At 41.4% G+C, this 12,775-nt stretch overlaps 1 protein-coding gene across 2 annotated transcripts in view; it reads left to right on the top strand.

Annotated features, from left to right (window-relative positions):
- Positions 1–12,775, top strand: part of PEX7 (peroxisomal biogenesis factor 7) — an 80,293-nt gene that overhangs the window by 26,879 nt on the left and 40,639 nt on the right. For both annotated transcript variants that reach the window (XM_089332629.1, XM_002714756.6), the window contains 3 exons: positions 4,181–4,287; positions 7,490–7,603; positions 9,121–9,176. In XM_089332629.1, coding sequence (XP_089188755.1) covers positions 4,181–4,287; positions 7,490–7,603; positions 9,121–9,176 — 277 coding nt within the window. The remainder of the gene's footprint in view (positions 1–4,180; positions 4,288–7,489; positions 7,604–9,120; positions 9,177–12,775) is intronic.

The following is a 12,775-nucleotide window of genomic DNA, read 5'->3' as shown; positions in this document are numbered from 1 at the left end:
TTTTAAAAGATTTACTTATTTGAAAGGGAATGACAGAGAGAGAGAGTATCCATCTGCTGGGGCACTGCTGCAATGGCTGGGGCTGGCCAGGCTGAAGCCAGGAACATCGAACTCTGTCTGGGTCTCCCACATGGGTGGCAGGTGCCCAGCCACTTGGACCATCTTCCACTGCTTTCCAGGGTGTATTAGCACAGAGCTGGATCAGAAGTGGGACTCGATGCCGCTGCCGTGGCTCACTAGGCTAATCCTCCGCCTAGCGGCGCCGGCACACCGGGTTCTAGTCCCAGTCGGGGCGCCGGATTCTGTCCCGGTTGCCCCTCTTCCAGGCCAGCTCTTTGCTGTGGCCCGGGAGTGCAGTGGAGGATGGCCCAAGTGCTTGGGCCCTGCACCCCATGGGAGACCAGGATAAATACCTGGCTCCTGCCATCGGTTCAGCGTGGTGTGCCGGCCACGGCGGCCATTGGAGGGTGAACCAACGGCAAAGGAAGACCTTTCTCTCTGTCTCTCTCTCTCACTGTCCACTCTGCCTGTCAAAAAAAAAAAAAAAAAAAAAAAAAAAAGGAAGTGGGACTCGAACTGGTGCTCCTGTGGGCAGTACCACAATGCCAGTTCCATGTCTGGTTTCTTTAGCTGAGCATTATGTCCTTTTTTTTTTTTTAATTTTTTATTTAATGAATGCATTTTTCATAGGTAGAACTTTAGGAATATAGTGGTTCTTTCCCCCATACTCCCCCACCCACCCCAATTCCCATTCTACTTCCCTCTCCCTCTCCCATCCCCTTCTTTTTTTTTTTCTTTTTTTCTTTTTTTTTTTGACAGGCAGAGTGGACAGTGAGAGAGAGAGACAGAGAGAAAGGTCTTCCTTTTGCCGTTGGTTCACCCTCCAATGGCCACTGCGGTCGACGCGCTGCGGCCGGCGCACTGCGCTGATCCGATGGCAGGAGCCAGGAGCCAGGTGCTTTTCCTGGTCTCCCATGGGGTGCAGGGCCCAAGCACCTGGGCCATCCTCCACTGCACTCCCTGGCCACAGCAGAGAGCTGGCCTGGAAGAGGGGCAACCGGGACAGAATCCGGCGCCCCGACTGGGACTAGAACCCGGTGTGCCGGCGCCGCTAGGCGGAGGATTAGCCTAGTGAGCCGCGGCGCCGGCCCCATCCCCTTCTTCATTATGGTTCATTTTTAGTTTGATTTTATATACAGAGGACCAACTTCATGTTAAGCACAGATTTCAGCAGTTTGCACCCACCCACACACACACAACGTAGGGAGTACAGTTTGAGAACAAGATTTGCAGTCGATCCTCGTGGTACAACTCATCAAGGACAGAGGTCCTACATGGGGAGTAAGTGCACAGTGACTTCTGTTGTTCCTTTAACAATTAACACTCTTATTTATGGTGTCAGTGATCACCCGAGGCTTTTGCCATGGGCTGCCAAGGCTATGGAAGCCTTTTGTGACCACAGACTCCTTCAGTATTTGGACAAGGCCATAAGCAAAGCGGATGTTCTCTCCTCCCTTCAAAGTACCTCCTTCTTTGATGACCCTTTCTTTCCACTGAGTCTCACAGAGATCCTTCGTGTAGGATGTTTTTGAGCATTATGTCTTGTGAAGCTGAACAGTTCTTATCTCCTAGTCCACACTCATTGTAATGTTTTGGTCCTTTAAAGCAGTTTATGTACTTATGAAATGTAATGGGGTAAGCACCAACTCAGTAATCTTAGTGCTTTTAGTCATGGCTGTTGCAGACTTTCTCATTTCAGACCTAATATTAGATACAAATGTTTGAAAGCTAATATAGACAGCATTTAGGTCTGTGGTGAATCAAACATTTTTCTCTGGGACTGGGCTTTTTTAGAATAGAAATTTGGGGTAAATACCATTAACTACCTCCATCATAAATAACCTCCTTTGCCTACAAGGGCTAGAACTGGAGCCACCTCAGTGGCTGTGAAATGTATTGAAAAGCATACCCCTGGAAGGGAAGGGGTACTGTGTCACCCCAGACTGGATTTCCCTACATAACCAGATGCATGGCCTTTGTACCTTCGGCTAGAAGAGAGGCACTGGCATTATACTTTCAGCAAACTGTTCAGGAATAAAACCCCAAATGGCCGTCTTCGCCCTAGAAGCTGAGATCAGAGCAGGGAATGAAATCCCACCACTGGCCTTGTTGGGACGTGACCCTGGTTGGTGGGAGCCTGCATCAGTGGAGCTGCATCATCACTTGATGAGACGGGGATGTGCTATTCCCGGCAGACCAGTCAGCAGATATGCGTGTCACCTTGCTTTACACACCGAGGGCTGGAAGGTCATGAAAGGTTGTTGCATCAAAACTGTTTGGAATTCTGAAACAAATTCTACGTGGTCAGGCCACGGATAGTGATTATTTTTAGGGTCCCTGAAGATATTTGAAGCTCTGGACTGCAGCAGTTCTGAGTCTTTTCCATTCGGTACATTCAGAATCATCGTTCTCTTTCATCCCTATCTTCTTATCTAGATATAAAAAATTGTTAGTTACTTTCATCTATCAAAGTGGTTTTTAGCCTTTTATAAAGTAGCGGGATGGTGTTTTTAAATTAAAGAAGAAGCAAATCCCCCACACAAAGCAATAGTACATATTAATGGATCCATAAAAATGGAGTGAAAGTGTTACAAAAGCACAGAATACAGGACACATACCAAATTTATGATTATGGTGTCCTCTGGACAGGGAAGATGGGAAGTGACATTGGAAATGCAAATGGAAATAGCAGCTTTTTAGGTAGCATCTTATTTTATTTCTAAAATAACTGGGGCAAATATACAAAGTATCTGGGGGCAAGCACTGTGGCGCAGCGGGTTAAGCTGCCTCTCAGATGCCTGTATCCCTCATCCCGTGTTGTGGAGCAGTGCCTCTATGCCTCGTCCCATGTTGCAGTGGTTTGAGTCCTGGCTACTCTGCTGGCACTCTGGCTTGCTACTGGTGTGCATGGGAGGCAGAGCAGATGATGGCTCAAGTACTTGAGTCTCTGCCACCCACTTTGGAGACCCAGATGGAGCTCCTGGCTTCAGCCTGACCAACCCTGGTTGTGGGCATTTGAGGAGTTTCTCTCTCACTCTCTCTTTCTCTCTCTCCCTCTTTCTCTCCCTCTTACACTGTCTTCTCTCCCTCTTTCTCTGTCTCATTCTGCCTTTCAAATCAAATAATTTTAAGTATTTTTTTTAAAAAGTTTGAGAAAAAATGCCTTTTCCATAATTTGTAGAAGAAATGACACAGGTGAAAGAGTAGTGGCTCGAGAGGCCGCCATCCTTGACTTTCTGGCATTTGTCCTGCAGTAGCCTGAGGAGGTAGCATTGTGTAGCGTGAGTCACTGGGAAGCCGGCTGACCTGGGTTCCTGTTCTCCTCCTGCTCCCACCGCGGAGTGTCCTGGGGGAGTTATTTCGTCTCTGTGCTGCAGGCGCCTCATCTGTAAAGGATTCTAATCATTTTATGCTGTCAGAATCCCTGCTTTGCATAGTTACTGTGATGTCTTACAAAAAGCTAATATACATGAAATGCTTACAACAGTGTTTGACATGTAGGAAACACTCAATAAATAGGATATTGAACATAGAATGACTTCTAAACATGGGTGTATTTCTCATTTTATGTTTTTAAACAGTTATTAAGAACTTAGTGTATATCTTGTATAAGAAGATATACATAAGAAGCCCTCACTACCTTTATTCCAACTTTATAAAACACGTACGTTATCACAGGGAAGGAAACTGAAGATCAGCAAATCTGAGAGACATGATTAAACCCCAGCAGCTATCAAATGACTGAGGTGGATTAGAACCAATCTCTGTGTTGTTTCGTAGAGAATTGTGTGTAGAGTGCTGATATTGTTTACTAAACATGATGATTTTCAGTACTTTTCCCACCCCAAAGTAAAATAACTGGGCATGTGTTTAATCACTGTTGTATTTGTCTTAGGGTAAGATTCAGATTTTCTTTGAGTACACTAAAAAACATTATCATGGTGCATTAATTTTTTGTAGTCCTTCACTTTTAGTAGTTCTTATGCATTATTATGGTTTAAGAAATGCATAAAGAGAAAAGTATCCTACCAGTGAAAGCAGAGTCTTTTTGCTGGGTCTATCACTGTGAGCAGTATCCAAATGTTGTGGTAGAAGGTGACCAAATCTTCCTTTTTTCCAGGTGACCAGACTCTCAGAATTTGGGATGTGAAGACAACGGGAGTCAGAATTGTGATTCCAGCCCATCAGGCAGAAGTTTTGAGCTGTGACTGGTGTAAATACAATGAGGTATAGGAAATGACCGTCCTGAGCTGCTGCTCTTCCTCATGTTAAAATGTTCTCGATTTTATTTATCTTTGTTTCTGTGGGCTTTGATTGTGTTCCTGGACCCATTAAGTTAAATTCAATGCCTTTCATTTCCAATTAATGATTCTTACTGACCTGTATTAGCATTAATTGGATTTAAGTGCTCATAAACAGGCAAAATAAGAAACAGAAGTTCTCAAAAGTTCAGCAGCACAGCCTAAATTGTTTGTTTTGGGAAACAATTTACTGAATTTTTTTCTTGATTGGTCTTAACCCTGCCACTTTGTTTCATCTCTTCTATTCATTTCTTTTTCACTTTGTTAGGCAGCTGAACTGTTTGTAACTTAGTTTTTAATTAGACAGTCTTATCAGTTTTACAAATTTCATGTTTCTTTTTTTTAAGATTTATTTTTACTTATTTGAAATACAGAATTACAGAGAGAGGTAGAGAGAGAGAGAGAGAGCTTCCATCATCTGTTTCACTCCCCAAATGGCCACAGTGGCTGGAGCTGAGCCCATCCGAAGTCAAGAGCCAGCAGCTTCCTCCAGGTCTCCCACATGGGTGCAGGGGCCCAAAGACCCAGGCCACTGCTTTCCCAGGCCACAGCACAGAGCCGGGTCAGAAGTGGAACAGCCAGGACCAGAGCTAGCGCCCATATGGGATGCTGGCACCTCAGGCTGGGGCTTTAACCTGCTGTGCCACAGCGCTGGCCCTCTTTTTTTTTTTTTTTTTTTTTTTTTTTACTATATTTGAAAGGCAGAGTTAGAGGGAGAGACAGAGAAAGAGATCTTCATCCATTAGTCTACTCCCCAAGGCTACAATGGCCAAAGCTGGACAACGCTGAAGCCAGGAGCCAGGAACTCCATCTGGTTTTCCCACATAGGTGGCAGGGACCCAAGCTCTTGAACCATCTTTTGCTGTTTTCCCAGGTGCATTAGCAAGGAGCTAGACCAGAAGTGGAACAGCTGGGACTTGGACTGGCACCTGTATGGGATGCCGGCATTGCAGGCAGCGGCTTAACCTGCTGCACCATAATTTTATGTTCGTCTTCCTTTTTAAGCTTACTAAATTTTCATGCTTTTGTAAAAAAGCAGTGTCCCGATGTAATTTTTTGTAAAAGTTTCAGTTAAACACATGAGCACATGAATTGGAGAGAGAAATGGATGAAAATGTGTTAATGTTTTGTTTATGTACCTGAAGTGGTTTGTTGACCGTGACAGAGGCTTTGTTTTTGTCCTAGTTGTAAATTACTTAATAAAAATTAAAAGAACATTATGCTGTATTGGCCAAGTTCTTTTAATGAAAAAAGTAATAAATAAATATAGCACATATTCAATAATTATACTTGATTAAAAAACACTTTCAGTTCTGATGACTATAGTTTCAGTCTCTCACTAGAAATGAATTTTCCATGTTAGGGTAGTTAAATGGTGGCTTATGTGTTATAGCTTTGGGAATTCTGAAAAGGATTCTGATATATATTGGAAAGTGTTAAAAAATTTTTTGGTGGGCCATTGTTGTGGCATGGAGGGTAAAGCATCCCTGTAGGCACCAGTTCAACATCCCTGCTGATGGCCTGGGGGAAAGGCAGCAGAGGATGGCCCTTGGGACCCTGCCATCCATGTGGGAGACCCCAAAGAAGCTCCTGGCTTTGGCCTGGCCCAGCGCTGGCCCTTGTGGCCATCTTGGGTAGTAGACTAGTGGGTGGAAGAGCTCTCTTTCTCTCTTTCCCTCTCTCTGTGTAACTCTTTCAAAATAAGTAAATAAATCTTTAAAAAAATTTTTTTTAATTTATTTTTTTTGACAGGCAGAGTGGACAGTGAGAGAGAGAGACAGAGAGAAAGGTCTTCCTTTTGCCGTTGGTTTACCCTCCAGTGGCCGCCACGGCTGGCGTGCTGCGGCCGGCGCACCGCGCTGATCCGATGGCAGGAGCCAGGTACTTCTCCTGGTCTCCCATGGGGTGCAGGGCCCAAGCACTTGGGCCATCCTCCACTGCACTCCCTGGCCACAGCAGAGAGCTGGCCTGGAAGAGAGGCAACCGGGACAGAATCCGGCGCCCTGACTGGGACTAGAACCCGGTGTGCCGGCGCTGCAAGGCGGAGGATTAGCCTAGTGAGCCGCGGCGCCGGCCTAAAAAATTTTTTTTAATCATTGAAAATTTTCCTCCAGTGAACTTACGTTAAATCCCAACATACTCAGACAATGAAGTGCTGCTCTGGTTGATGTGGGGTAGGCTGAGTGTGGACCCAGCATCTGGCCTATTCAGCCAGGAACTCTTGGTTCATGTTGGACCCTGTATAGTGAGATTTCTGCACTTGACTAGGTAAGAGACTCACCACTGTTGGCATAGATTCCCAGATCTGTTCAGATTTTGTTTTAAGGCCTGATCCAAGAGAGTTGGGAACAATGATTGGTTTAGATTTAGAAGAACATAAAAATTTAATTTATACCCTGAGCTCTTTCAAAGATTCTAAAATTAATAGACTACTTGCCTTTCAATGCCTGTTGAAAACCTTTTGAAAAGAAAAGTGGGCTCATTTGTCAGATACAGTTTATTAAAAGATTTTTTATTTGAAAGGCACAGTGACAAAGAGGGAGAAAGAGAGAGAGATCTTTCATTTACTGGTTCATTCCACAGATGGCTGTAGCAGCTAGGTCTGAGCCAAGAGAAGCCAGAAGCCCCCTCCTAGTCTCCCATGTGGGTAGCGGAGGCCCAGGTATTTGGGTCATCTGCTGCCCTCCCAAGCACATTAGCAGGAAGTTAGATGTGAAGCAGAGTAGTTAGTAGCCCAGACTTGAACCTGCTTAATCCGCTGTGCTATAATGCCGGCCCCTGTTAGATAAGTAAGTACATATTTCTCCAATATGTACTTACTCCTACTACCAAAGGTGAGCAGAAGAGTCCACAATGCCATCAGCACTGTGCCTGTTTCTGTTGTATGTAGTGTTCCATCATAGTCATAAAACAAGCTGAGTTTCCTTTCTCTCAAGTTACATTAATTTTTGCTGTGTGGTGTCTATTTTGATCCCTTCCTACATACTTTTTTTTTGGCTTTTGAAGAATAACTCTTGGGTTCGTATTAGATAATTACCAGAAAATAGATATTCTTTCCAGTATGAGAGGCCGTGTACTGCTTGCTTGCCTAGGTGTAACAGTTTATTTTTCTCTGAATTGTTTTCCAGAATTTGCTGGTAACAGGGGCAGTTGATTGTAGTTTGAGAGGCTGGGACTTAAGAAATGTACGACAACCAGTGTTTGAGCTTCTGGGTCACACCTATGCCATTAGGAGAGTGAAAGTAAGTCTTTATTTTTACTTTTATATGTAGAATAAAAATATAAGCAATCAACGAAGCACGTATAAGAATGTTTTTGTGTTTATGGGTTGGGGTTAATGATTCTTTTATAGTTTGTTTTTGTTACCTAATTAATGATAATGGCTACTGAAAGATAAAATTAGGTAAGTTATTTGAATAATTTTTTAATGACTCAGAACTGGTAGACCTTCAGGACTTAGAATTGAATAAAAATGTTTTCACATTCTGTCATCCTCAGTCTACTTACTCCTTTTAATACTGTTTTATAACTATAGTAGTTTACTTTTGGTATTAGGTTATAATTTTCCATGTAGTGGGCAGTTGTCTTTTCTTGTTTGAAACTGGTATAAAGAGGTGGTTAATTCTTTGTTTTCCCTAGTATGGTGTCGTATGTGAATGTTCACACATGTTAGATACATAGAAAATTTTCCTCTCTGTAACTTGCAAGGAAGGACGTAACTTGATTGACCATCCTTACAGTGACCTGAGTGAGTGTCTCAGCTTTTGTTCAGGCAGGTTCTACTAGTGATTGTGGACACAGTCTTACTATGTGACATCTTCAGGGCCGATTCTTTTTTTCTTACATTAAGGGCAGAAAAGTACCTTATTGATATTGTTAATAAGATTACTATGTTATTACTGTTTTAAAAATTCTGAATTTCACTTAGATTAATATTTAAACTTATACTGGCTGTAACATAACACATGAGGCACAGTACTCTGTTTTAGTTTTTCTTGGCAACCCTTTTGTGCCCAGCTTTCAATAGTTGAAAAATGTTCCATATGTATATTTCTGCACAGTTCTGAGAATAAAATGGGGTAATATAGTGGAAATACTTTGCAAAAAAACCTGTAAAGAGTTATTCAGATGTAGTTATATTACAGTGCTGGTAAGACAAACATTGAAGAAATACAATTATAAAGGACAGCCTATTAAAGTATGTTTATTACTTCTCTAGAATATATTGCTTTTAAATTAGAAATTTTTAATCTTTGATATTTTTCATTAGTTGTATTTGTACATAGAAATAACAAAATTGTTAAATTTTTATATAAAAATTATTCTAACGATGTTATTATTTAAATTATACTTATGATTATAGCAATCATATGTTTTCTTAAAGTTGTTAGGTTATATAATTATATATGTGTATATGATCACATACAGAAATCCTTTATATTTGTAAGAATCATTTTTAATAGTATGAAATTATGTTTAATTTCTCCAAAAGAGCAACATTTTGGAAATATTTTATTCCAGATAAACTCTAAAAAGCTGAGCCTAATTGGAGAATATAAAAATAAAATTTTTTCCTGTAGGTGGATATGTAAAAAACCAAAAGATTTTTGCCTCAAATAAAAGCATGTCAGATTCAAGGAACATACTTTTAAGTAACATCCCTGACTAAACTTACGTTTGTAATAATGTTATGGAATGACCATGGGAAGTAGCATGTTGTCATTATAGCTAAGTTCAATTTTGTTTCTGTTTTCTGCAGTTTTCACCATTTCACGCTTCAGTACTGGCCTCTTGCTCTTATGACTTTACTGTAAGGTACAGTGGTTTTTAATACATTTCACTGCGAAATAAAATACTAAGTAGCAATTTTGTGTTTTTGCAACTTTTATCAAAGATAGTATGTTTGCCTTTCTATCAGGAAAATAATCTGAGCTGGGCACATGTGAGTATTTACCACTAGGACTGGTTTTTTCCTGCTTTCATGATCCTGCCACATATATGAGTAAATTCTTTCTATTCAAAGATAAGCTTAGTTTCTCTGCTTAAAAGCCTGTTATTCCTGTCTAATTTATTGGCAGTTGTCTCTAGTACAAGGTTAAATAATTCCTGGTGTTAAAGAAAATGTCTTTGGTGTGGAATTAAGATAAATTATACAGACAGAAATATATTTCTTTATCAATGCTGTGATGGACTCATGTTTTCTTTTTTAAAAATAAGTAATGAATCTTAAATTTTGTGGAAAGCTTTTTTTAGCATCTATGGAGATCATCATGCTGTTTTCTTCTCAGAGCCACAACATCAGTGTACTATAATAAGGGATTGATCCAACTGTGCATTCCTAGACTAACTCCTACTTGTTCTTTGTATCTAATTTTCTTGTTGTAGTGTTGATTCTGGTTGCTGATGTTTGATTTAGAGCTTTTGCATCAGTATTCAAAGGTGGTATTAATCTGTAACTTTTTTTTTTTTTTTTTTTTGGCATTTGTAACTGTATTTTACTTGGTTCAAAGAAAAGAATTAAGGCATTTTCCTTCATGTTCAAAATTCTGGAACAATATTTGCAGCATTCAGGTGATTTGGTCTTTGAAGCTTTCTAAGAATTCCTGTGATATTAGCTGCTATGTCCTTTTTTTGCCCAGTACTTTTTTCTTAATTTTTAAAAAATTTCTTCTATGGAAATGGAAATGTTTGTTTAAGCTTTCTATTTCTAATGGGATAAATTTTAGAAATTACCCTTTATGTGTAATTTTTCAGATTTGTATAGATTTGTGTACTGCTTTATGCTTTTTAAATTACTTTTTCCAATGGTTATTTCACTCTTGTCATTTCTAAGTTTTAATATTGTGAATACTCCCTTGATCAAGTTATATAGTGATTTGTGTTGCTATTTTTCTTTAGCAAATGGAATTTTGATTTTTTTTTTGACAGGCAGAGTTAGACAGTGAAAGAGAGACAGAGAGAAAGGTCTTCCTTCCATTGGTTCACTCCCCAAATGGCCGCTACGGCTGGCGTGCTGCGCTGATCCGAAGCCAGGAGCCAGGTGCTTCCTCCTGGTCTCCCATGCGGGTACAGGGATCAAGCACTTTGGGCCATCCTCCACTGCCTTCCCAGGCCACAGCAAAGAGCTGGACTGGAAGAGGAGCAACCGGGACAGAATCTGGTGCCCCAACCGGGACTAGAACCCAGGGTGCCGGCACCGCAGGCAGAGGATTAGCCTAGTGAACCATGGCGCTGGCCGGAATTTTGATTTATTAGAATTGTTTTTCTATTCTTTCCTTTATTCTGCTTTTATTTTTGCTTCCTTCTGGGTACTTTCTTCTTCTTCTTTTTTTTTTTTTTTTCCAGTTTTTTGACCTGGGAGTTTATTTTTATTCTTTCATTTTGTTAAGTGTTTAAAGCTATAGATTTTCTTTTGTTTGCTATTTCAATTATAGCTTAAGATTTCTGATACATAATTTTTCATTATCATTTTAAAAATGAAGAAGTTCTGCTTGCCTTTCCCCTTCTTCTAACAGTTATATAATAGGAAAGTGCTGTAACCTACTTAGGTTCTCCATGTCAGTGCTCACCTTCTACCCCAAACATTTCCAGACTGAAACTGTGGAGCCAGATCATTGGCTGCGGGTTAGAGCTCTGCATGTGGAGATGAAGGCCATTCACTTACTGGAGATTCAGTCTGTAAGAATGAATGAGCCAAAGGGAAATAAGTGTAGAGAAAGAAGAGCAAAAGGAGTATTTTTGGAAGGAAAATGGTGTGTGAAGGCAGAGGAGAACAGCCTGCTAGGAACAGGAAGAGACCTGGAGCATGCTGTGTGTCATAGAAAATGCAGGAGGAGAGGGCTTAAGCAAGATGAGGATGGCTGGGGCTGTGAGATCCTCCAGATAGGCTGGACAGGAGGAAGAGGGAGGCTAGGATCCACTCACATGTAATGTCACTCGTGGGATCAACAGGGATTTCCAGATATGGAATCTAGTTCTTGAATTTCAGAACCTTCCTGGTGTTTGAAACTGGTCATGAGATGGCATTAGCAATGGAGAGGATGTGTAATCTTTTGCTGATATCATCATCTTCAGTGTCCTTGACAGATTTAATTGGGTTTTTCTGACTTGTGTGTGCTATCAACTTAGGGACATCTTAAATCTCTCTAGGTGTTGTTTATGATTAAAGGAGACGACCTACTGACAACCCATGCTTGGTTTTGGAATTGTCATCATGATCTTAACCTACTCCCTGTTTTGTCTGTATACTTCAGTACCTCTAAGCACCTGGTTAGGAAATGCCTTACTTTTGTGGGTGTAAATTTTTCTGAATTTCCAACTGTATTCCTCTTAAAATCTTGTAGGTATCAAATCATTCTCAGAAATCATCACAATTTTTGGCTCACAGTCTAATTTCCCTCTACTTTTCAGAATTAGGCTTTGCTTCTTTTTTGAGCACTGAGCAAGTCTGTAGATTGGGGGATAGATTTTCTTTTCTTTTTTTTTTTTCAAATATTTATTTTTATTTATTTGAAAGATAGAGTTACAGAGAGAGAGGTCTTCCATCTGCTGGTTAACTCCTGAGATGGCTCCAACGGCCAGAGCTGTGCCGATCCGAAACCAGGAGCTTTTTCCAGGTCTCCCACATGGGTGCAGGGGACCAAGGACTTGGGCCATCTTCTACTGCTATTCCAGGCCATAGCAGAGACCTGGATCGGAAGAGGAACAGCCAGGTCTTGAACCGGCACCCATATGAGATGCTGGCTTTTCAGGCCAGGGCATTAACCCACTGTGCTACGGCGCCGGCCCTTGGGGGGATAGATTTTCAGTACTCCTGAGCAAGAGATGCTGAGCAAGAGATAACTTAGGTCCTGATTGTGAGACATGCCAAAAAATTAAAGGTGTGACAGCTGTATTTGTGAGCATGTGGAATCATTGAGATGATAGCTACATAATAGGAGGGCTTTAACATAAAGCTGAAAAGGATATTTCAGTAGGTGGTTGTCCTGTGTAACATAGAGACCAAGTTTCTTTACATGTAATATGGAAATTAGTAGTATTTGGGAGGACAGAGAGGCAGAGAGAGGGAGAGAAAAAGGGAGAGAGGTCTTCCATCCTCTGGTTCACTCCCCAAATGGCTGCAGCAGCTGGAGTTGGGCCAAACTGAAGCCAGGAGCCAAGAACTCCTCTGGGTCTCCCATGTGAGTGCAGGGGCCAAAGGACTTGGGCCATCTTCTACTGCTTTCCCAGGCCATAGCAGAGAGCTGGATTGGAAGTGGAGCAGCCTGGACTTGAACTGGCGTCCGTATGGGTTGCTGGCACTGCAGGCAGTGGCTTTACCTACTAGGCCACAGAGCTGGTCCCCTGTTCTCAACTTTTGTGTCTCTGACCACGTCCTGAACCCTATTGCCTATAATCTCAGCAAAAGACTATAC

The sequence above is a fragment of the Oryctolagus cuniculus genome, chromosome 5 (assembly GCF_051225735.1).
Source record: "Oryctolagus cuniculus isolate XC-2025 breed Fujian yellow rabbit chromosome 5, ASM5122573v1, whole genome shotgun sequence".
In the NCBI taxonomy this organism is placed as follows: domain Eukaryota; kingdom Metazoa; phylum Chordata; class Mammalia; order Lagomorpha; family Leporidae; genus Oryctolagus; species Oryctolagus cuniculus.
This window is presented reverse-complemented; position numbering and strand designations above follow the sequence as displayed.